At 35.9% G+C, this 25091-nt stretch overlaps 1 protein-coding gene and 1 pseudogene across 2 annotated transcripts; one reads left to right on the plus strand and one right to left on the minus strand.

Annotated features, from left to right (window-relative positions):
• Positions 1 to 244: 244 nt before the first annotated feature.
• On the minus strand, positions 245 to 15741 carry LOC113177736 (NXPE family member 4-like). 2 transcript variants are annotated; one of them, XM_026382259.2, is made up of 5 exons: positions 15646 to 15741; positions 5917 to 6650; positions 5390 to 5451; positions 3831 to 4037; positions 245 to 780 (listed from the first exon to the last, which is right to left on the minus strand). In XM_026382259.2, exons 1-5 carry the CDS (start codon positions 15739 to 15741, stop codon positions 245 to 247), a joined length of 1635 nt encoding a protein of 544 aa, XP_026238044.2. The 2 variants fall into 2 exon arrangements, with proteins under 2 accessions (XP_026238044.2, XP_026238045.2); XM_026382260.2 differs by lacking the exon at positions 15646 to 15741 and having other exon boundaries at positions 3831 to 4022; positions 5378 to 5451; positions 5917 to 6323.
• A 3079-nt stretch (positions 15742 to 18820) lies between these two features.
• On the plus strand, positions 18821 to 24626 carry LOC113177735 (ferric-chelate reductase 1 pseudogene; annotated as a pseudogene).
• The last annotated feature ends 465 nt before the right edge of the window (positions 24627 to 25091 follow it).

Raw genomic sequence — 25091 nt, forward strand, 5'->3', positions numbered from 1 at the left:
GAAGAGCAGCATAACTCTGATTGAGGAAGGTATGACCTTTTTATGACTACTCTTAGTTTTATTTGTAAGTGAAATTCCATAGCAGAAATAGCTTACTTTGCTGAACTGGTGGATCCATACCAGCTACAGTGAAGATTGTCTTCTCAGCTAACTGGAGTTCTGAGACAAAAATGACACCCAATATGCTATCAGGCACTCAATAGATCATTTCCCTAAATAAATGAATTTTAGAGATATGTGCTATCTAGCAAATATAATTTAAGAATATATTAATTTGATTTCCAACTACATATTGTGGTGGGTGGACATCATTTGTGCCATATGCAATTGTGATATCCCAGGCATCGATGATGCTCACATTGAGATCCTGGAAAATGTCCATCATGACAAGGTTTTGAATGTAACCATGAAAGTCACTTAGTCTTTCTGCATCATTGTGCATCTCCCTGATGTTTTCTGTCTTGATAATGACTATGGTGTCTGGGCTTCTCAGAAGGAGTCGCTGAACAGCTTTGTGCACATTGAGGGCCCTTCGGATGAAAACATCAATGGGAAAGGGTCTGAAATGCTGGCCCAGAGAAATAACAACAACAGTATTTTTTTCTCCTCCAGTTCTGTCAATGACTCGGGCCATGTACTCAATTTCTTTGACTGAATAAATAGATGATCCAATCAAGGGATAAGCATGTTTTTGCCACTGGATGTTGATATTTCTATCCAAATCCACAGCTAGTTGGTGTCGCAATTTTCCATGCTCATGCAGATCCACTGACTTGAGTGCTGAATACAAATATGCAATCCCAAAATGAGAGGAGAATAAAGTTATATGATTGACAAGTCATGGTGAATGGATATAAATAGAAAACATTATGCTAAATGAAATAAGCTAGACTAAGACAATCAAGGGTCAAATGTTTTCCCTCCTCTGTGAAAGCTAGACAAAAATAAGTGGGAAAAGAAGAGAAGAGAATATCTCATGAAAGTAGCATAGAGGTCAGTGGAGTAGAGGAAAGTGATTGAGAGGAAAGTGGATGGACCGGAAAAGGTAAGAATGGTGGAATGAATCTTACCACACAATCCTATGAGCATATACCACAGTGAATTTCACCTTTATAGATCCAAAACACACTAATTAATAAAACTGTAAATAAATAGAAGAAAGATCAGTAGAATAGAGGAAAGGGAACAGGGGTAGGGAAGAGAAGGAACGAAGAAGTACTGGCAACTGAACTGGAGCGAATTATATTCCATACTTGTATAATTATGTTAAAACAAACCCAATGTTATGTATAACTATAATGCACTAAAAATAATTTACTGACAAAGTCATAAATACAAGAGAAAATATTTGGTGATTATATATAAATAAGCTAATCATGTCTTATTTACTATGGGTTTGATTGAGGGGACTCATTTGAAATTTACTTGAACAATTAAAAATGTTGCACATATGTTATAGATTATGTATGTCCTCCTGCAAAACCATGGCACTGGATGATGGTAAGGCACTGGAAAAATGTCACTGGAGGATAATGTTGTTAGTTTTGTAAGTATTATTTTTGTACAACTTGTTGACTCTAGACTAAAATCATTTGAAGATAAAGATACTAACTAATGTAATTAAATTAAGAAACAAAAGTAAATCTATTCCTCAAACTTTTTGTAAATTCCTTGAAGTCTATTTCTTTTTTTAATATTTATTTAGTTATGTATTTTTAGTTTTAGGTGGATACATTAGTTTGTTTTTATGTGGTGCTGAGGATTGAACCCAGTGCCTCATGCATGCTAGGTGAGCACTCTACCACTGAGCCACCACCACATCCCCCTCCTTGAAGTCTAAACAAAAGTTTATAATATAATTCCATGCATATGTTTCCTTCCATATGCATGCAATTGTCTTGAATAATAATCTATAATAATAATAGTATTACTATTTATTTGTGAAGTCATTTGAGTTTACAAAGCATTCATTTAGACTGAGGCAATCACTCATGTCAACATCCCTCATTTATGTATTTAATTATCATATAATAGGAAAAGAGAGAGAAAATAACCTGCTGAGGACTATACATTTTGTAAAGAGTCAGCCTTTAACTTGAAGTTCCCACCATGTCTTGCGAAACTATCCTACCCCATCTTGACACTCCTGAATATAAATATAGCATGAGTAGAAAAGATGCAGTCCTACCATTTTTCAGCATCTCAATTACATTGTTATCTGAATATTAAGGCCAGCTGATTTGTGGCAAAAATATCAGTGGTAAATGTGTATTAAGTGATAATTAATGTTTGGTCACATATGTTACCTTAGAAGCAAAGAGATATATTTGAAGTCTTAACCTAGTGACTAGAAAAGAGACATGCTGGAGGATTGGTTGGTGGAAAATGGCAGAATGATTTTCTTCACTCTGCTTCCAACTTACTTCAGTTTTCTCCTCCAAAGCAGACTCTGGCCAAAAAGTTCAACTTTAAACAAAACATACAGGAGATGTTTTCCAACTGCAACACCCAAGATGAGCTAAAGAGGTTAGGTAACCAAGTACTGCAGTACTCTGTAGAACTAAGAGACCCTCCATTGTAGAATGTGATGCTGAAGGTCGTCACTAGACCCTTGCTTTTGTAGCTGAGCAAACTGAGGTCCCAAGGAGTTTTGTCATTTCTCAGATGTCAGGATTGAAAACTCCTCCCTTCTACTGGGAATTCTTAAAACTTGAAATCCAGGTCCTACTGATTTCCCCTTTTTATTAAGAGAATCATCTTTCTCACTAAGTTGGAGATCCTGAGTGGCTTCATGTCTGGAAGACCAGGATGGAGCCACCATGAAGGCATAGTCCTAAGTAGTAGGAACCACACCCAGGGACATAGATAGGCAGGTAGTGACAGTTTTCTAGGTAAGATTGCTAAGATCTATTTTGAGCTATTTTGGTGAACTCTGGGTTTTGTAAATATAGCAACTGTACTAGGATTTTTCCAGCTGTATTCTGAACCCAACTCTAACATTAACTAATGATAACTGAAATTTCTGTACTTTTTTTTTTTGGGGGGGTTGCTTTCTATATACTAATGTGCCTTGCAATGTGTTCAATTATTTATATTCATTTCCTGATTTCACCTTTAAAACAAGCACCGTGTTTATTGTATATATGAGAAAATGTGGCAGAGAAAATAAATAATAGGCCCAAGGTCATTTTTTCTAAGTCTAGTTCTATTAGACTCTGAATCCCATGCTTTTAAACACTGTGCCAATGTGATATAAGTTTTACCTTCCTCTTGTATCTGTCATATTATCAGGTGATGATAATAGTGATGATAATTTATATAAAACCTTAATTCTTCACAGATAATATTCCAAATGCACCCTCTGTATTATTTCATTTTACCAGGTTGGTATTTTTTTTTTCATCTGTAGGTGACAGATGAGTAAGCTTAGGGATGGAATGCTCATGTAACTGGTCCAAGTCAGTCATAAAGGATCTGAAATCAGGTTTTGAACTCAGGACATCTGGATTTAGAATCTACACCTATAATCTTCACACTAACAATAGAAAGTATACAGTTTAATTTCTCAAACCATCTTTAGCTTCATTGATAATTTTCTATGATTTCTGGATAAATACTGATGTGTGAATTTCTTCTGGACAGGGACATTTTTCTACACTGGCTCTCTTACATTCCCTGAATCCTTGTAAAGGAAATATCTTGTGAAAAAATTTGGTGTATTGTAATGAAGAAATGTGATAAAGATGAGGCATTTTCTACATTTCTTCCCTACTTGAAAGGCAAGAGAATTTCCGAAGGGAATATGAGTAAAAGCTTAGACAAAATCATACTTTTGCTACTGGCTTTGAAGAATTCAATCCATTGGCGGATGGTGGAATCTCCCAATAGGTGTATAAATTTTCCTCTCAGGCACTCATTCATTTTGATTGGAGCTAAATCACAGGAGACAGGGTTCCATATTTCTTTCCAGACATGCCCACTGGGGATTGTGGATGTCATGCTAGGCTTGCATTTCTCTTTCACTGGAACTGCATCTTCTGCAAAAATCAGCAAGAAATGTTCCTTCTTAAAATATCAAATTATTCATCAGTATTTCTAAGGAACTTTCTGTGTTTTCTAAGTGTCCTCTTAATAGGGGGGTGAATATGGTGGTTATAGTAGAAAATCCTTACAGAAATATCCTCATAAGTAATAGCTATTTTTCAGAAAAAAAATGATCTAATGTGAGTTTCTTAATGTGTATCATTAATGTCCATTATAATGGCACATTTTCTTCCAGGAAAGAAAATGACCCTCTGTTAAAATTTAAGTATTTGTCAGTTTTTCTATGAAAACATTGTCATCCATTTTTCTACAGAAATTAAAAATAATGCATAGTATCAATTAACTCAATTTTTTCCTTAAGTTTTTCACTCTGTCACAGTGTATTACAAACCACTAAAAAAGTCTATAAATTCGTTAAGTTAAATTCAAAATCTTATAAAAATTATTAACAACTTTGGAAACATCCAATCTGTTTGAGTGTGTTTGTATGCTGGAGAGAGTCCTGAGGGTCCATGAAGAGCCTGGTTTTCACCTGCAACTTTAGATCATAAAGAGTCTGAGGTGGCTACAATAGTGAAGTGACAGATTTGGAGCACTGATTGTTTATTAGATGGAATACTTTAGTATTTTGATGACTAAAGTATTAATACTTTAGTATTTAAAGGCTTATCCATATATGTGGAGTAAAAAATATCATTTCTACAATAAGGTACCATTTATATTTTAGGATGGACAAGTACATTAGCAATTAGCTACACTGCCAGAGACATAAAAGATGTTGCCTTAAATAATTTTAGATGGGTTTTTTTTCCCTCGGCTCTTTTGAGTCAAATAAATTAAAGAGAAAATAGTAAAAATAAATGTGGAAATTCTACTTTGTATATTGAAGTTGTTTGAAAGGTGAGATATCAAGAGGAGATAATGACAATAACGAGACTCCTGGGTAGCAGAAAGGAAACCTCTAGATGGTGATTATTGGACTAGAATTGATGCAGAAAGCAGTAAGGGTGGTGGTGTGGAGAAGGGTGATGTTGGAGGAGGGGGTCTTGTAAAGACTTAGAAGAGAGTTTCACAGTTTGTAGGTTATTGTGGAAGATGGACAGGTGATCTATTACCTGATGTGTAGAGTAGATCAATGATGAGAGATACAGTTGCTAAAAGAGGCATTTGATATCCTAGGGATTCCAATAATTCATTTTCTTAGTACATGATACCTTGGCTCATATTAGACAAGATAAATGAGCATTTTGCTGATGAAACTAAAACTGAACAAGTCCAACAGAAACAGGAAAGCCTTTAAGCGTGTCTAGCACTAAGCACCCTCCACAAACACAGGAGCACTTACTGTTGCATTTGGAGACACTAATCACATTGAAGTTTTCCATAATCTCCACACCCACATTTGACCTTCAAAAGACAAGTATAGAAATGAACCTGCTGGTGGCCTCAAATCAGGAAAGACTCGAGAAGTCAGAAATTCCAATTTCTTAGTGATTAGCTAATTATGGTGCCCTCAGTTCAGGGCAGTGAGAGAATTTCCATTTCTTTGCCTATAATTCCATGAGATCCAGGTACCCAGAGGAATGCAAAGACTTAGCAAGATATATATAATATATTATAGTACCCACACATGTTTCTCATTTTTTCTTGGTTTTCATTGTGCCTGTATTTTCTCATTTCATTGACAAGGATTAAAAAAAAACTTGAGGACTTTTGGACAATGAGCCCTGTCCCCCAAATTAATTGACAAATCATCCCCCAAATGGATCTTCTTAAACAGTACATAAGTTGATTTGCTTATAGGACGTTCCTTTGGACCAACATATGGGAAAAATCAACATATTGCCTTGGTATCTCTTTGTAATTATTTACCTTACAAAGATGGTCCTTTCTTGTTTGCTAAGATAGGAAACCTCCTTGTTCTTGGAATGCATGTGGGTGAGTGCTGCACAGGGAACATGCTGAGGCCTCATGCAGTAGAAGGCTTCTTGGTCTTGAGCATCCAGGTACTGGCATAGTTCAGTGCTCGAGTTTAAAATCAGGGCACAATCAGTATTGACCTGTGTGGACCCATTGATGAACTGGCCTGTGAAGATCACTCTGTCATAGCCTTGGTTCCTTGCCCTCCAGAGAGCTGACACCCCTTCACTGGGGTGGATGAGCAGGAGAGACAGGGAGACCTGGCCCTCCCAGAACAGAGTGAAGCTGACAAGGTAGGTGCCATTGTGGAAGTCTGTCACCTTTCCTGAGGCGCCTGCCTTCAGGGCTGGGGAGGACATCCTGGCCCTGAGGAAGTCCCCTCCATATTCCTTCCTGCGTCCCAGGTGGTCCCTGGCCTCCAGCAGAATATCCAGCTGGTCCCCCCTGCAGTATGTGTCTCTAGGGTTGAGGACGGTGACTGTGCTGTGTTTGGCACTGGTGGTGCTGTTCACATGGGTGAAGGGTCTGGGCGGGATCATTTGGTCTAGTTTCTCCCGGATCTTACTTATTCTTAGCTCAGTCTCTGTTGGTGAAGCTGCTGGATTCAGAGGTGCCCCAGGGCTTGAGGACTCTGTGATCATGTTCCAGTGATGGAGGGAGATAGGCAACTTGAGAGCAGTCCATACCTCAAATGACAAGAGAGAGGATAGAGAACATCAAAAATCTTCCTTTTAAATATCACTTTTATCTTTTATGAAATAATGAGAGGTACTAAAATTAAATGACACTGAGATTTTGTGTTCACATGTGTGTCATACACAACACACTTTTGATACTGTGTTAGTGTTCATTGGCTCATCAATTCTGGAAGAACCATTCAACCCAAATGAGCCCTAGTATCTTCTTTCTTGTAAAAGAAACAAGTTGTTGTAAAATAGTTGTATAATCTACCTTGCTGGTCAACTATGAAGACCAAATGAGAAAATGTTTTAAACTGTAATGAATGAATGCTTTTGTTTTATTACTTTTATATAAAAAGTAAAATTTAGTAAAAAAATATTTAATCTCAAAGATATCTAATCTGTTCATCACTATCAGATCTGTCTTACATGAAATGATAGTGGTAATTCTTTGAGATAAAAAGAAAAAAAATGCCATTAATAACATAAATCGTGAAAAAGCATAAGACTCATTTGTAAAGGTACATTTGGATAAGTATATACTCAGAATCAGAATCCTTGGATACTATAATGATGAGGAGGAAATCACATTTCTCCATTATGAAGGTAAACAGCAAAAGATTTAAAATAATAATGGCTAAACTAGTTTGTTGAAGGATACAGAATATAAAAGAATGTATTGTGATATCAGAAATTTAAAATATGAGTGGTGTAAAAAGAAACTATTATCAGCTTAAAAGAGAGTATTATAAATATTAGATTTTTTGTATGTCTTATGGTAACCATAAAGAATACATTTTTAGTAAATACATAAAATGTAAAAAGTAAGCAATCAAAGCATACCAGTAGCGAAAATCACTACTCACAAAGGAAGAAAGCAAGCATAGAGGAAGGGAATAAACACTCTACAAAACAACAGGAAAACAGCAAAATGGCAGTGGTAAGTTTTTACTTATCAATAATTACCTATCATAATGTAATAAATTCTCCAAAGGAGATACCATCATAACTATATTCTGCCTGCAAGAGACTTCACTTGTAAGAACACACTCAGATTGAAAGTCAAGGAATGGTAAAATACATTCCTTGCACAAGTAAACAAAGAGAGCAGTAGTAGCTAAAGTTAAATCAAATGAAATAGATTTAAGTTAAAAATTGTGAATTGTAAAGAAAGGTCATTATATAATGATAAAGGAGTCAATTCATTAAGATGATATGATTATATATATATATATATATATATATATATATAATCTATCTATCTCCATCTTACATTGAAGCTCTTCAATATATAAAGAAAGTATCAATAGATTTGAGAAAGAGAAATAAACTGCAATACAATTATAGTAAGGAACACATTAATACCCCCATTTTCAGCTATGGATAGATCATCCAGACAGAAAATCAATAAGGAGACATCATAATTAAAGTACACTTTAGCTGGGCTGGGGATGTAACTCAGTGGTGGTAGTGGCAGAGTGCTTGCCTAATATGTGTGAGGCCCTGGGTCCCACCCCGAGCACCGCAAACCAAAAATCAAAACCCTGCACTTTAGACCAGATGGACTTAATAAACATATATGGAATATTCCACCCAAAGCAGCAGAATATATACTCCTCTTAGGTGCACTCCGGATGTTCTACATGCTAGATCATGTTCGGCCACATAACACATCTTCATATTAAAATCATATCAAGTATCTTTTCAAATGTTATTAAACTAGAAATCAATAACAGAAGGAATTTCAGAAAATTCACAAATACAGAAAAATTAAATACAAACCACCAATGGGTCAAAGAAGAAATTAGAAAGGAGAGTAAGAGAAGTAGCTCAGTGTTAGAGCATCTGCTTCTAACACTGTATGAGGCACAAGGTTCAATCCCTAGCAACACACACACACACACAAAAAAAAAAAAAACAACTAAAAACATATTTTCAGACAAATTCTATGTACCCATAGTATACCAAAACCAAGGAAGACAGCAAAAATAATTCTAATTAGGAATTTTACAGCAATAAATACATCAAATAACCAACCTAATGCTATACTTCAAGGACCTGGAAAAACTAGAACAGACTAAGCCAAAGTTATCAAAAGAAGGACATAATAAAGATCAGAGCAGGTAAATGAAATAGAGCATAAAAAGTCAATAGAAGTGATCACTAAAACTAAGTTATTTTTTTAGAGAGAGTAAGAGAGAGAGAGAGAGAGAGAGAGAGAGAGAGATTTTTTTTTAATAATTATTTTTTAGTTCTCGGCGTACACAACATCTTTGTTTGTATGTGGTGCTGAGGATCGAACCTGGGCTGCACGCATGCCAGGCAAGCGGGCTACCGCTTGAGCCACATCCCCAGCCCCTAAGTGATTTAAAAAAAAAATACAAACAAACAAAATATTAGGCAGACTAAGAAAAATGAAAGAAAATATATAAATAAATAAATAATTCAGAAATGAAAAAGTATACAACTGTTAGCACAGAAATACAAAGATCACAAAAGACCACTCTTAATAGGTACATGCCAGCAAACTAGATAACCTAGAAGAGATGGATAAGTTCCTACACACATAACACCTACCAAGACTGAATCATGAAGAAATAGAAGATATGAATGCACTAAGAGATGAATGACTAAGAAGATTGACTCACTACTAAAAAGTCTCACATCAAAGAAAAGCCAAGGGTCTAAAGTCTTCACTGCTAAATCCTTCTAAAGAAGAACTAATACCAATCCGTCTCAAGGTATCCCCCCAAAAAAAATTGAAGAGGAGAGAATGCTTCTAGACATTTCACGAGGCCACACTTACACTGAAACAAAACCCAACAAGAACACTAGAATAAAGAAAATTATAGGCCAATATTCCTAATGAACATAAATGCAAATGTCCTTAACATATCCTAGCAAAATGAATTCACCTGCACTTTTAAAGGATCATTCATTACAATCCAGTTAGATCACTTCCAGGGGTTCAAGGATGATTCAACAGGCAAATCTATAAGTGTGATACAATGATACAACACATTAACACAAGGAAAGGAAAAAACCATATGACAATCTTCATAGATGCAGAAAAATCATGTAACATCTTTGTGTGTGTGTTGGAGATTGAAACCAGAGGTGCTATATTCCCATTCCTTTTTTTATTTTTAGATAGGGTAGTTGAGGCTGGCCTCCCACTTGCAACCCTTCTACCTCCACCTCCTTAGTTTCTTTGATTTAACATCTTTTCAAGATAAAACGATCAACAAGTTAGGTATAGAAGAAATGTACCTCAACACAATAAAGGCTGCATTGACAAGTCTACAGCTACTCCACTCTATACTGAATAATTGCAAGTTTTCCTCTAATATCAAGGAAAACTTTTACAACTTTTGGTTAACATGGTACTAGTCAGAACAATTAGGCAAGAGAAAGATATACAAGCCATCCAAATTGAAAAGGAGAAAGTTAAATTGCTCCTGTTTGCAAATGACATGATCTTTTAATTAGAAACTCCTAAAGATTCTGCCAAAAACTGTTAGAATGAATAAACAAGTTTAGTGAAGTTATGGGATATAAAATCAACAGACAGAAACCATTAGTATTTTTGTACACTCACAACAAATTATCTGAAAAAAATCAAGAGATAATTTCATTTACAATAGCTGCCAAAAATAAAATTAGATAAAATAAAATATTTAGTAGTAAATTTAACCAAGGAGGTGAAAGACCTGTACACTGAGAGCTACAAATCGTTGATGAAAAAATTGAAGAAGATACAAATAAATGGAAAGATATTCCATGTTCATGAATTGGAAGAATTAATAGTGTTAAATCATCCATACTATCCAAAGCATTCTGCAGATTCAATGTAAATTCTATCAAAATACAAATGACAGTTTTCATAAAAATAGAAAAATTAATCCCCAAATTTACATGAACTTACAAGAGCCTAAATAACCAAGACTCTCTTTAACAAAAAGAACAAAATTAGAGGTCACAATACTTGATTTTAAAATATACTACAAAGGTCTAGTAATTAAAACAGTATGGTACTGTCATAAAACAGACTGATAGACCAACATAACACAGCAGAAAGCCCAGAAATAAATACATGTATTCCAGTCCTTTGATTTTTTTAAAAAAAGGTATCGAGAACACACAATAGAAAAAGAAAAATTTCTTTAAAAATATCTTTGTGACAACTGGATATCCACATGTGGAACAATGTAATTATACCTTTACATCATACTTTATAAAGAAATCAACCCAAAATGAATTAAAATTTAAATGTAACACCTGAAACTGAAAAATTACTAAAAGAAGACATTGGAGAAAAGCTCCTTGACATTGGTCTGGAGAATGATTTGTAAATATGAGTGCAAAATATGTTGGTCACTAATTTTCACTTAGGAGAAATATGTTCAAGAAATATATTGTCTAACCTAGTGACAACAGTTAATAACAATGCATTTGTATTCTTGACAATTGCTGAGGCTGGAGATGTAACTCAAGGTGTGGAGTGCTTGCCTACCGTGTGTGAGTCTTTGGGTTTGTTCCCTAGCACCACCAATCCCCTCCCCCACAAAGTACCCCAACAAAACAAAACCCAGCAAAAAATTGCTTAGAGAATAGATTTGAAATATTGTCACCACCACCAAATAATAATAATAATGAGGTAATGCTAATGTTAATTATTTTTATTTAATTATTCCCCAATGTACACATATTTCAAAATATTTCATTCATAATGCATATATATAATTTTCATTCTTCAATTACATTTAAAAATAAGAAATAAAATGTTTAAATGCATGGAGCTTTTATGTAAAAATATCATTATTTCTATTTAATCTTTTTTACTTTGCTTAAATATTCTATGTTATTTTTAGTTAGTATTCAGATTGATTTTTTAACACGATACAGAAAAACAGATTTATAGAATGCTTATTTTCTAATCATAAGATAATATAATATATTATTAAGAATTAAAAGAATGCTGAAAGTGTATAAGAAATGAAGTGAACCAATAATTATACCAACCCATTTATAACCACTGTTAAAATTTTGGTGAATTTCTCTCATTCCTTGTATACCACTTTGCATGATAGTAAATAAATATTCATCATTAAATTTTGAATTTTAATCAGTGACATCAAAATCTCTCAACCTTATGTCAAAGTCCTATATTATTTTAGCCTACAGATATAGCTTAATATTTTACTCATTCTTATGTTTTTGGATATTTGTTGCTTTCAGTTTTTTTTATCATGTTTAATTCTATAAAGAATGACTCTTCTTACAAGTCATTTTTTGCAATTCAAGAAATTTACCAAGAATCTCAGAAATAGAATAATTAGTAAAATGTGGTGAACATTGTTAAAGGACTTGACACATACAGTGAAATTGTTGAAAATAAAATTGTTCCATTTTTACATTCAGACGAGAAGTGCATGAGAATTCTATTCTTACTGTATGCTCACCACAGTAGGTAGCTCCTTTTTAGAGACATTTTCCTCTGATGGAAGCTTAACTTCTTCACTGTCTAGCTATGTAGTTTTGGTCAAGTTCTTAACCTCCCTTGAATCAGTTATATCATCTGAGTATCACATAAAAAGAAATAAACACTTTATATAGTTATTGTGAGGATTGATGGAATAACATGAAGCATTAGGAATGATTATGTCACATGCTAAGTATTCATTATAACTGTTTCTATTATTTTATAACTAAATATTTTTTGTTAAAAAATATCTTAATATGTCAAATAATAAAATATTTAGGATAAATCATTACTGTTAATCATTTATCAGGATTTCCAATTAAGGCAGAGTAGTTTGTACTGGACCAATTCTCCTACAACTACTAATTATAAACTCTGAACAAATATATATTTTAAAAAACAACTCTATAAAAGCAGTGGAGAATGAGCACAAGCAGGTAGGAATTGGAGGGCAGTCGACACCTGGAAGAATGGGCAGCACAGGACTTGCATTCTAAGTGCTGACTGAAATTCTTTAGGCTGTAGGAAACTCAGAACCTCAGCATCAGAAGCAGGAAATATATAGATAAATATAAAAGACTGTTTCTATTTCTTTAAAGTACCTATATTTATTTAGTAAATTAAAGACTATAAATTTATAATAATATAACAACTATAGCCCAAAGAATAGGATCGGATATAAAGAGAACTAAGTGGTTGAAAGGTTATTACAGATTCCATGAAGTGACATATTAATAATTGTAAATTTAAGAATGTGTGATATGATCCCTAAAGAAACTAATGAAAAAGCAACATAGAAACTAAAAGGACATATAAAAAAATCAGTAAAACTCAAAATAAGCAGGAAAAGGAAAATAGAGAAACAAAAAAAATAGAAGGACATAACAGAAAAGAAAGAGCAAAGTGAACAATCTAAATTCTTCCATTTTAATAATTCCATTGAATGTAGGTGGACTGCCTGCCTCACTAAAAAGCAGAAACATAAAAAGCAAGAGCTAATCATTTGCTGTCCGTGAGGAAGACCACTCAAGTGTAAAGTTACCTCTAGGGTAAATAATCCATATTCCTTACAGACAGCGATAGACTATAGAAGGGACAAAGTGTATCTTTAGAAATAAAGATGGCCATTTCATCGTGTTAGAAGGATGAATTTGTCAGAAACCATAGCAATCATACATATGTATACACTTATACACACATGTACTTATAAATGAAGCAAATTTTGACAAATTAAAGGGAAAATCCACAATCATAATTAGAAATGTAATAATCGCTGTCAGTAGTTGCTACATGAACTATATGATAAAAATGGGCAAGGGCCCAGAGGATCTTAACAATGTTTTCATAATAGTGTATTTGAAACATCACACCACATTATCAGGTATGCATATATTATTGCAACTTAAAATAAAAATAAGAAGTGATTTTTAGAATGGTAGAATTATTTTCTGTGCTCATAATTTTGTAGAAAGAAAACAAGAAAAGTTTGATTTAAAATGAAGGACTAAGCAAATACTGAAGTTTCAATTTCTTGCCAGAAAAATCTTAGGACAGAAGAGAACTTCACAAATTTTATTCTGGGAAACAGAGATACCTTAATTGAACCAGAACTAGTGGGGAATCTCCAGAAAAATTAAAGACAGATGAGATTAAATCAAGAAAGAAAAATCATAGTTCCAATCACAGATAAGGTTCTACAAAAGATGGAAGCTGTAGTATAAATATACTTTCCATTCTCTAAGAGATGGTGGTGGCATTAATGAATCAAGTAGAGGTCCTGGAAAGTTAAAATTTTATTGTTCAATATGTAAAAATCAATTGTGCTCCTCTACACCATGACTAAGCAATTAGAAACTCTCATTTTAAAAAGAACAGCATATACAAACAAAATATTATAGCATCATATAATTACAAAATACCTAGGAATAAATCTAACAGAAAATCTGGAAGATCTGTAGGCAAAAACTGTAAGATTTACTGATAGACTTGAAGAAAGACCTAAATAAGTAGATATTTGATTTTGCTCACTAGAAAAAAATATAAACATCAGTTTCCAATTTGGCTTACGTAAGGTGAAGTCATGTTTATAAAATTAAAATAGAATTTTTCTTCAGATTTAATAGGCTGACTCTAAAAAGTGCAAGAGAGAGTAAGAGCTAAAATCTTCTGAAGTGGAACAAACAATGGTAATGTGACCTGCAAGCTTTCAAGACTAATTTTGAAGCTCTGTCAGTAATAACAATGTAGTGTTGGCACAAGGAAGACAAATTGGTCAATAGAACAGAACAAGAACCCCAAAGGGACCTTCACTTGGTAGACCACCCTTGAGATACGAGGTGGCATGCCCTAGAAAGAAAGGACTACATTAAATAAAAGGAAGTGGCTATCTATATGGAAATAAAAGAATAACAGAAGGAAATAAAAACAAAATAAAGCACATGCATTGAAAGGTTAAATAACAAAAGCAACATTTTTTATTAGAGCATCATAATTATACATAGTAGTTGGGTTCACTTGGACAAATCACACATGCAAGGAATTTGATTTCAATTCCAAGACCTCCTTCCCCCTGCCCCCATACGCCCTCCTCTAATCTACTAATTTTTTCCTTTCTTCTATATATATACATAAAAGTGAAATTCCCTTTGGTACTTTATATGTGAATATAACATGATTTTATTAAATTCATTCTATTTATCTTCCTTCTTCCCTTCCTTCCTCATTCTTGACCTCCTTCTTCTATTCCACTGATTTTCCCTGTGTCTTTCTGATATCCCATCTCCTTCCCCACAGCTTTTCTTACTTTGCTTTGCTCTAGGTTCCACATATGAGAAAAAACATTCCACCCTTGATTTTCTAAGTCTGGCCTGTTTCACTTCACATGATTTTTCTCTATTTCCATCATTTACTGTCAATTTCCTGTGCCAATACTACACAATGGTAAATACCATTATTTCATTCTTATTTATGGCTGAGTAAAATTCCATTTTCTTAATCCATTCATCTATTGATGAACATGTGAGTTGATTCTGCAATTTGGCTATTATGAAGCATGCAGCTATAAACATTGAGGCGGCCATATCACTATGATATGCTGATTTTAGATCTTCAAAAGCAGCATTTAAGTTTCAATAGAATGTTTAGACAAACAGTCTGATATTGGAGAGGGGAAATATTTCTCTTCAAAGTAAAAAGGCAGATAAATTTTACTAAATGAAAATAAACATTTTATTCTTCAGATGTTCTCTTAAATAAGGTGAAAATACAGGTTAAATGTTGTGAAGAGATAGTTGTGATGAATAAATAATCAACAAAGGAACAAGGTCTATGAATAAACACAGTGTTACCCTCTCAAATGCTGCTTAATGATTTTCAGTCACTCTGCTTCTTAAAAAGTGTGCACGCCTTTGAAACTCCCCTACTACGTTTTATAGGTCTTGAAGTCTGGACTTTCCTAGAACAGGGGAGGTATCAAGTAAAAACATACTTTTGCAAACACAGAAAGCAAGCAATTCCTACCTTTGTGGAGTTTTGGAGAACTGTAAAAGTGATCAAGAAGGCTAATATCAGCAGCAGTAGCCACAGTGACTTCCGATTGGTCACAGTTGTTTTCATGATCAGGACCCTACAAGAGACAACAAAACAAACACACAATGCAACAAAACAGGAAGAAAAGTGTGGAAACACCCGAAGTGCTTGTGCCTCCTCAGAGTTCCTCCCAGAAGTAAAACTTGGCCCTCCCAGCTGCCCTTGCTGTCCCCCAGCAGCTGCTCATGGTGATCAGCTTGTACTTTGCCCAGGAGAGTTATTCCACGCAGCCCACCATGGACTCTAAGGAACTGAGCAGCTAAGCACCTAAAGGGTGCAGGGATGCTCATGGTTAAGGGGAAGCCTCCAGCTTATGTGTCTTCTCACATGCCTCCTATTCTCTTCCTTAAACATCATGAGAAGACGGAGTAAATATTGACCCTGAGATTCATATTATCTCACTGATCTTCTTATGCAAATTGATCATTCAGCTTCCCCAATCCCTATCTGTAAATTTGTTTCCTTGTCTTACTCTGAGACTTTCTGGCACCCATCAACCTTGAAAATAATTATTTTAAAACTTGTATCTATTACTTCCTTTTAAAATTGTTTCAGGCTTTATCAGCATTTTTCTTCAATTCACACGATTTGTCTTTGACTTGCGATTTCAACTTGTCATTTTAAATCAGGTTGCTTGGCAAAGTAAGCCAATCCCCCAAAACCAAAGTCCTAATGTTCTCTGTGGTAAGTGGATGCTGACCCATAATGGGGTGGGTGTTGAGACAATGGAGGAACTTTTATTGGGAAAAGGGGAGGGAGGTGAGGTGAGGGGGAATGGGGATAGGAAAGCTGGTGGAATGAAATGTCATTACCCTAGGTATATGTAGGACTGCATATGTGGTGCAACTCTATGGTATACAACCAGAGAAAAGTTGTGCTCCATTTGTGTACAATGAATGAAAATGAATTTTTCTATTATGTTTAACTAATTAGAACAAATTAAAAAATACCTACATGTGAGTAAATAAAAGAGGCAAAGGAAAAATTCTTAATAAATAAAATCAGATTGCTTGGGCTGAGATTATCACTCAGTTGTTGAGTGCCTATCTAGCATGCATGTGGCCCTGGGTTTGATCCTTGGAGTCATATAAATAAATGAATGAATGAATGAATAAATAAATAAATAAATAAATAAATAAAGTTAAATCAGATTGCTTAATGATTCCTTTCTAAAATATTCCATCCTTGCAGATTTACTGTCTCCTTCTAGAAGCAGCTCTTACCCTGGACTCTCAGTTTACAAAAGATTTTAGAAGTTTTTGCACTCAAGAATGATTGTTACCACTCTCCCTCACCTGCTCCACTTTAAAAATGTTTTCTTACCTTTAGTTGTAAAGACTTCTTCAATCCCATACCTAAGAACTCCTGTGAGCTGGGTGTGGAGGTTTTCTTCTGAAGTTCCCAGAGTGTTACTGAGGTACCTCTTTTCTGTAACAAAATAAATCACAAGCATAAATTATACCAGTCTGGATACTTTTTACTTGGACTTATAACCTTCTGTGTAACTCATCTTCAAAATGTCAGGCATGCCAACTCCCCATTAAGGAGGGGCTTGGATCACAAAGATTAATCATCAGTTCAAGTCAACACAGGCAGTGTTGTGAAATGATTTCAATGTTCTAAGACTTTAGGAGTCTAATTCTAGTAAGGATATGATAAATACCTGAGAAGGCAAAAGCGAATGTAGCCGGAAGTTGAAATGATTGAGAGTTCACAGCCTATTCTGAGTCAAACATTTATAGATTTTAACACTCACCCATGGAGAGTTGAACTTCCTATTTTCCATGTGAACCTTGCTGTGAAGACCCCATTGCCTTGTTATGAAGACCACCTTGCATATTATCTTGCATGTAGTACATAGTCAATAAAATTTGCTGAAGCAAACTGAAAGAACCTCAAATGCGATAAAGGCAAGACAACTTAGACTGAGAACAGCTTACATTCACAGATTTTAATCCATCTGGGATTTGTATTGTTGAGCCGATAAAAAAGGTGCCAGGAAAAGCAAGTGCCTAGGACACATGCACCAGGGTCTGCGAGAAGCCTTGTAGCTCCATGGATCTCATTTATGCTACCTTGCGTAACACATATTTAAACATGTCCATCAATCCTTTCAGTCCTTTCGTTGAGAAGCAAAAATCAAGACCTGTTTAATAAGAATCTCTCCAACTTTGAAAGTCCTTCCAACATCCTTGCTCTTGTTCTGCCAAACTAACTTTGACAATACCTCTTTATGTCTTTACATAAGGATGATTATAAAAGCTGTTTTAACCTTATGTACCTGGGTCTATGATTGCTCAACTTTGCTCCAAGGAACCTATGATAAAATTAAAATCTTTGCAGTGGGTTTGCTTTGGCTTCTTCTTAGGAGACAGATGCCAGCAGGCACCCAAGTTCACAGCCTATTTTGAGTCAAACATTTATAGATTTTATTTTAGTTATATAGATATTTGTACTCAATGTGAATCCGGCACTTTTAAATTTATTTTTTATAAGATAGGCATACTAGTTATGCTTGATGTAAAAAACTGGGAGCAGAGAAGAGAGTTTAAATAATTTGTCCAGGTCATCTAGTGAGGTTTGAAACATGGCTGAGTTCAGGATTCCAGTTGTTTTGATCTCTGATCCAGAGCACTTTTCACTATTCAGCATGCTCTAGCACATACGATATAACCAAGTTCGGGTTGGTTCTGTGGTTCATGTATTTATTGTCAACTATGCTTTAAGGCTTTTTAAAAACTATTTTAATTCAAGTGGCTGGAAAGCCTGGTGTGAGCAGGATGTTTGATTTTCCACAGAGTGCTCTCCTTGCAGGTAATAATGTTCATTTCATCATCATCTTTGATTATGTATTTTCCTTCCTCCTAAATGTTGGAGTCTAAATAAAAGGTCTAAACATGGGAACTTAGTTACAGGTGGGATTATAGAGCTATGTGTTTACAAAATAAAAAACCATCCAGGAGATCAGCAGTTCTTTGAATAAGGAGTAGGGTAAGAGTGGTGCTGGCTATGATCTAAAATAGCCCAGGCAAAATGGTCAGGCCAACTGTAAGCATCTGGCAAATTCAAGGAACATGCACTGGAGACGCAGCCACAAAGTAGGGAAATGGCCACTGTTTCAGAAACCAAACAAAAAGATGCCAACACCAAGGAGGCTACACTACTTGGTAGGAAGTCTCATTTCCAAGATATTTGAGCAAAGGGAGAGGGTCCTTGACCCTGCAGGGTTTTGACTATATAGACTAGAAAAGATGCAGCCCAAGAATGACTCAAGACTTCAGCAGTGAGAACTTGGCATAGGACCTATGAAATAACAACGAAGGGCACAGGCTGGTGCCAGTCAACATCCTCTTTATCCATAGAAGGTAAAAAGGCCAATGTTGTGGACAGATAGGTCACTGTGGCCCCAGATTTACTAGTCATAGAGGGTCAGGGGCATACTGCCATTTTCAGTCATGTAATGGGGAAATGTATGCAGTTCACAGGGACTGCCCTGTCACAGCCCTCTTTGGAAAAGCTAGTGGAAAATTCCAGGCTTAAGTCACTTGTTACCTTGTCACTCTGAAACAGAGATGGACACATTTCAAAGGCAATAAACCCTGGTGGTAGAAACCTACTGAAGGCTAGCATGAGCACCTTGCCAACTGGGGTGCTTCCTTTTGTTGGCAATGCGTACCACTAGATATCCTCATTACTGGAATTTGAACAATATGTTTGTATATGAACAAAAAAAGCATTGGTGGGGTGAATTTAGAGAGACCTATGGATAGGATAGCAATAACTAACATTATCTGATGACTTACTACATGCCGGGCTCTCTTCTGAATGCCTTCTAAGCTTTAACCCATTTAACCCTCAGACCTATCCTATGAGGTGCTTTCTATTTTCAGAGGAGGAAAATGAGGCACAGGATGCCAAAATACACTAGCAAAGGTGGCAGAGGTCATAAATGGCAGAGGCAGGCCTTAAATCCCAAGCTCCAGAGCTGCAGTTTTAACCACTTCAGGTACTGCCAGAAGCTGGAAGGCAGGAAGGCAGGAAGCAGTGGAAGAGAGGAGAGATTAGATGTTGACAGCAGAAGGAGGAGAAGCAGGGACAGAAAGCAGTGTGTCACTAAACTGGGGAAGCTCCACAATAATCATGGCCTGCTGCTAGGGCAGTTTCTGAGCCATCACTAGAGCTGCATCCTATCTTAGATGTCCTTCTACTTTGTCCTCAGCATCACTTAAGATCTCTGTGTGGCCTTGGGCAGGCTGGGACTCTGAAGAATTACTTACCTCTCCTCTCAAACTCCCAGGAGCATTCCAAAATGTGTGAAACTCTCCCGATCACACAAACCCAGCTTCATCATTCTATACCCAAGTCCCTATTTTTTGTTGACTGACTACATGTTTCCCATGAGGATGAGAAATGAAACAGGAAGACTGAGCAGTATATTCAAACATGCCAGACTTTGACACTTCATCAATTCTAGCACCACTTGTCTAATGTTTTCTGTTATGTTGAAAAGGTATATTAACCTTTTTTATTAGGTAAGTAAACATGTTTGTTTAGATAGTGATATGGTTGATTTCCTGAACTTTAATGGATTTGTACCTCAATAGAATATGGACACTGGTCCACCTGATCAATTTTTCTTCAAACTTGGTATAACAGATTTGCATGACCGAGATTCGATCACCACAATTAAAAGAGGAATTTAGAATTTGAAAGCACATTTCCCTTTCTGGATTGACTAGAACTCTTTCACCACCAATGTCCTTTTAGTGATGTAATTTTAAAGAAAGTGTATTCCCCTTTTTCTTGCAGAGAACATGGGCGAATTGGAATGACTCAAATGCAGATATTTTAGAACAAAAAGCATTCCATTTCATAGTATAAATAGATGCATGGTTAAAATGCCTCATTGAACCACAGGATTTATTACTTCTTTGGAGGTAATCTTGCTTGGTTCTCAGTATGAACTTAAATTGCTCCATATGTGTGAATTACTGCTTATTCTTTCAGAGTTGTTTCTGTTCTCATTTACACAGATGGTTTTGGTTTATTGGAAATGGAGGTCCTTACAACCATAGAAAGCAATGTAGGCCTGAATCCCCAGTCACTTCTGGCTGAAGTAGAGACTTGTAAACACTAGGGTAAGATTTATCAGAGACTGGATTGGGCTATTGATGTTCATGACTCAACTTTCTTTTCTCACTGGGTCCCTGACAGTCAGCTTTGTTTAGAGTTCAAGGTAAAGAGATTCTTGAATTCTCTTTGATTCCAATGGATAAATTTGTGTCTAGGAAGGTGGAGGTAGATGCAAAAGGTATAGTTTGGGTTTTGAGTCTCCTAAATTCTTAATAGAGCTTAGGAATTATTTTTGCTTTGTAATTCTTTTTTTACCTTTGAACTAATAGTAGACTCCTATTGAAAATTATAATCTTATCTAAGTTTCTGCTTTAAAATATGAAAGCAAGGGCCTAACGTGCTTGGAAGAGAACAAAAGGGAAAGAAAGTGACCTGAAAGTTATTCAGAACAACAGAACCTTCTGTGCACAGGCCAATAGATACTGAGCAACAACTAACTACTATAAGTAAATACTGCAGTAAATATTGAACGTGAAAGACCCTCAGACAGCACTAAGGGATGAAGTAAAGCCCTGGTTGGAACAGATACTGAGGAAACCCCTATGGCAAACTAGTCTCCACTCCAAACACTGTATATTGCTAAACGAATTTGAAGTTCTTTGTATATTAAGGGCAACTGTTGTAACAATAAACTTCAAGTCCATCCTAGCTCCTGCCTAAATTAACACAATTCCCCACACTACAGACCTAGCAGACAGAACTATAAGCCTATTTTGAAACATAGTAATTATTTACTCCAGTCTCTACTATTTTCTTTAATTGCAATTTCAATGAAAAAATTATAAGGCATATAGAAAGGGGACAAAATGTCACAGTCCATTGAGGCAGGAAAATGAGCAGAACCAGACTCAGGGATGAGGCATGCACTGGAATTATGTAACAGAATTTTAAATTTTAAATGACCAAGTCTTTAAGAGGAAAAGTAGACAACATTCAAACTATTGAAAACAAATAGCAAAGAAAATTCCTAAAGGTGGCCAGAGAAAAAGGGGAAATAATATGTAATGAGAATTACAGCAGACTGTCAGAAACCATGCAACTCGAATGAAATCTTTACTTGAAAAAAAAATTTGTGAACTAGAAACCTAAGCCCAGCACAAAGGCCTTTCAAAAACAAAGTAAGATGAAAACAGAATTCATTACCAGCAGATACTCTGCCTTTAACATGAAAGAATCTGATATCAGAAAGAAGCTTAGTTCTGCACAAAAAAATAGTGCTGAAAGTAAATAAATAAAGGTGAAATACAATTGATTTTCAGTACTTTTAATTGTTCTAAAAGATAAATGATGCTACAAAGCAAAATAGCACTGGACAGTATGTTTACAGTACACATTAAAATAAAACATTTATCAGCAAAAGCACAAAGTGTGAAATGTAGGAAGTTGGAAAAACTATCTTAAAGCTTTTAATAGTATTTTACTTGAATGTTTATTAAGAAAATTATTGTAGTGCTGTTTCTTGCCATGTGATGCACTTTATCACACTAGGACCAAGGAGTGGTGGTCCACACCTGTAATCCCGGTGACTGGAGGCTAAAGCAGGAGGATCAATGTGGGGACAAGTGCATGGAGTACTGCGTACATGGCATATGGTAAGGGCATCTGAGTGGCAAACCACTCCCCCGTGCTAGGCTTCTGAGCGGCAAACCGCTTACCCCGTAGGTACAGCCCTGGGCATGAGGCCGTGAGTTGCAGTCCCTACACTTGCTCCACAGCTTGCTCCTGAATTGGTTGCTGCAAGGACAGTTGGCCAGAATTTGTATTGGTAGCTGCCTGTATTCTTCTTACAGCCTGAATATATGTACATGGTAACTGCACAATAAAATCAGATCTGCTTCCTGCTTGGTCTCCGGAGGTCTTGATTAGTGACTCCATAGCCACTGTCTCCTCTAGCCTGCTCCGTGGACCTCCTTGCTGGATGAAAGAGACCCCATGCAGATCAACAAGTTTGAGGCCAGTCTCAGCAATTTAGCAAGACCCCATCTCAAAATGAAACATAAAAAGAATGTGGACGTAGCTCAATGATAGAGCACCCCTGGGTTCAATCCCCGGGACTACACATACATAAAAAAGTCATTACCAGATTCAGCCCCTCAACCTGGTGCCAGATCCTTCCTGGATTTACCCCTGAGATTAGTTCTGTGGCAAATTACACCAAGGTGAAAGTCAAGTTATGCTATGGAATGATTCCTAAACTTGGTCATAGTCCAGAATCTGATCCTGCCCTCCATATGTCAGTGAGTCAGATAACATTCAGACCAGAGATAAGATCTAAGTTATTAAGTTATTTTGTCAGAGAAGTCATTTAAAGGCTTTCCCTTAGAAGCTTGTGATTTTTGAGAATTTGAGTTGTGTTCTTCACACTGATTGACTGTCAGATATTACTTGTGTTCTGTGAAGATTTACAGGGATTAGCTGTGAGTCATACAAGTTGATTCAAAGAACCAGAAATTAAAGTCTGCTGGAATTCCCCAGTGACCTGAATCACACATAGTTTTTATTCACAGTTGTTAAGAAGTATAAAATCTAATGGGTGGAGATGTCAGGTCTTATAATTCTACAACCAAATGCACTTTGATTTATGACACCTAAAGCTATACTACTACCTTTTTCAGTGTCTAGTTACCCATTTAACCAAATCACTCAGTGCCTAAGACCCTGGGAACAAGAAATTCTATATAAGCAGTCCTTTGGATTGTACCCAGAGAAGGCAGATGGCTGTGTCTTCTTGTCCTTCACAAGATGGCCAATTAGTGATGGCTGAAATAAACGGTCCTAGTAATGGCTATTTATTTTTTTCATTTTCTCATGACCAGTGTTTGGCTTATAGGTATATTTATGAAGATCAGACTGTGCACATACAACCCTAATGGGAAAAAGTCACCCTGGAATAGACTTTCAGGGATATTCTTAAGGTTACGGCTTAGAGGTGATACATGGTATAATGCAGTGTTCATTCAGTAGAAGCATTACCCTTTGGTTAAGAATAGACTTTAAATAGAAACTACTACATATTTCTAGCAAATGGTACAGCTAGTGACGGTCAAATTTATAAGCACTGACAGCAATTTTTAAATTACATATGAAAAACATGATGTGACAGATATCCAAAGAATAGAAGAGGACCCACTTCTTCTGAAGGAGCATGGTGCCTTAATGTTTTGGGTATGGATCACTACTGTTAGCATAGGTGAATGCCTGTCTCTTCAGAGCTTTTGGTCACAGCGCTTTCTTCCTTAGTAAGCGGCTCAGTTTCAGGTGCATTGAATGCTTGTGCTCACCACACCTGTCCTCATCGACTTTGCTTTTGTTATGCCTTTTGTATACAGAGGAGGCTGGAGTTGGCATGCAGGTTACCACATGTACCTTGGTGTATAGTGATGACTTTAGTAGTTCCTCAGCTTCTTCTGGTAGTCTTCAGATAACCGTAACATGCCCCAAGAATGCAGATGCTCACTGGAGCATGGAAACAGCTACTAAAATAATAGCAGAGGTAGCAATGTTCCTGGAAATGGGTTGGTCAAGAATAAATCTTCCTAATGAATGGGAAACCTATGCCATGGATGAATTTGTAGCCTGGCACGTAAGTATTGAGATTGTTCTGGAGATAAATTCTTACCAACTCTCTTAAAATGTTGAAATACTGGATTCTTTCAGAATTCAAATCCTTTGGTCATTTGCTATAGCAGAAGCAGAGCATCAAAAAGGTGGTGTCAGCAATTTATGTCTTTGGGAATGGGACTTATTCCATCATATTATCTGCCATCAACCATCAATGAGAAAGAAAAGATTTTGGCATTTGCAGGGCAGGCAGTAATTACCATCAAATCAAGGAAACTTAAAGTCTGTACTAACTACCTGAAGCACATTTTTGGATTCTAAATTGGAAGACCAGGGTCATGTTTATAGAGGAATTCAGAAGTCTGGTCTTTCAAGATCGAATCCAAGTCATATAGACAATAAACTTTTGTCAAGCCCTCATGTGTGATGCTAGGTTCTAAAAGGACTCTGTGCTGAGGAGAAATGGCTCTCAAATATTCCATACCAAGATTTAAAACACTTTAGTATTTTAGCAAATAAGCTAGGACAATTTGGAAAACAAAACAGATGACATTAGAATAAAAACTAGATTGTGTTAGGTTAAATACAGCCAGTCTTTTGTATTCATTAGTTCTGCAATTGTGAATTCAATCAACCACAGATGAAAAAGTATTGAAACAGGACACTGCATATGTACTGGACAT

This window comes from Urocitellus parryii, chromosome 4, assembly GCF_045843805.1.
Source record: "Urocitellus parryii isolate mUroPar1 chromosome 4, mUroPar1.hap1, whole genome shotgun sequence".
In the NCBI taxonomy this organism is placed as follows: domain Eukaryota; kingdom Metazoa; phylum Chordata; class Mammalia; order Rodentia; family Sciuridae; genus Urocitellus; species Urocitellus parryii.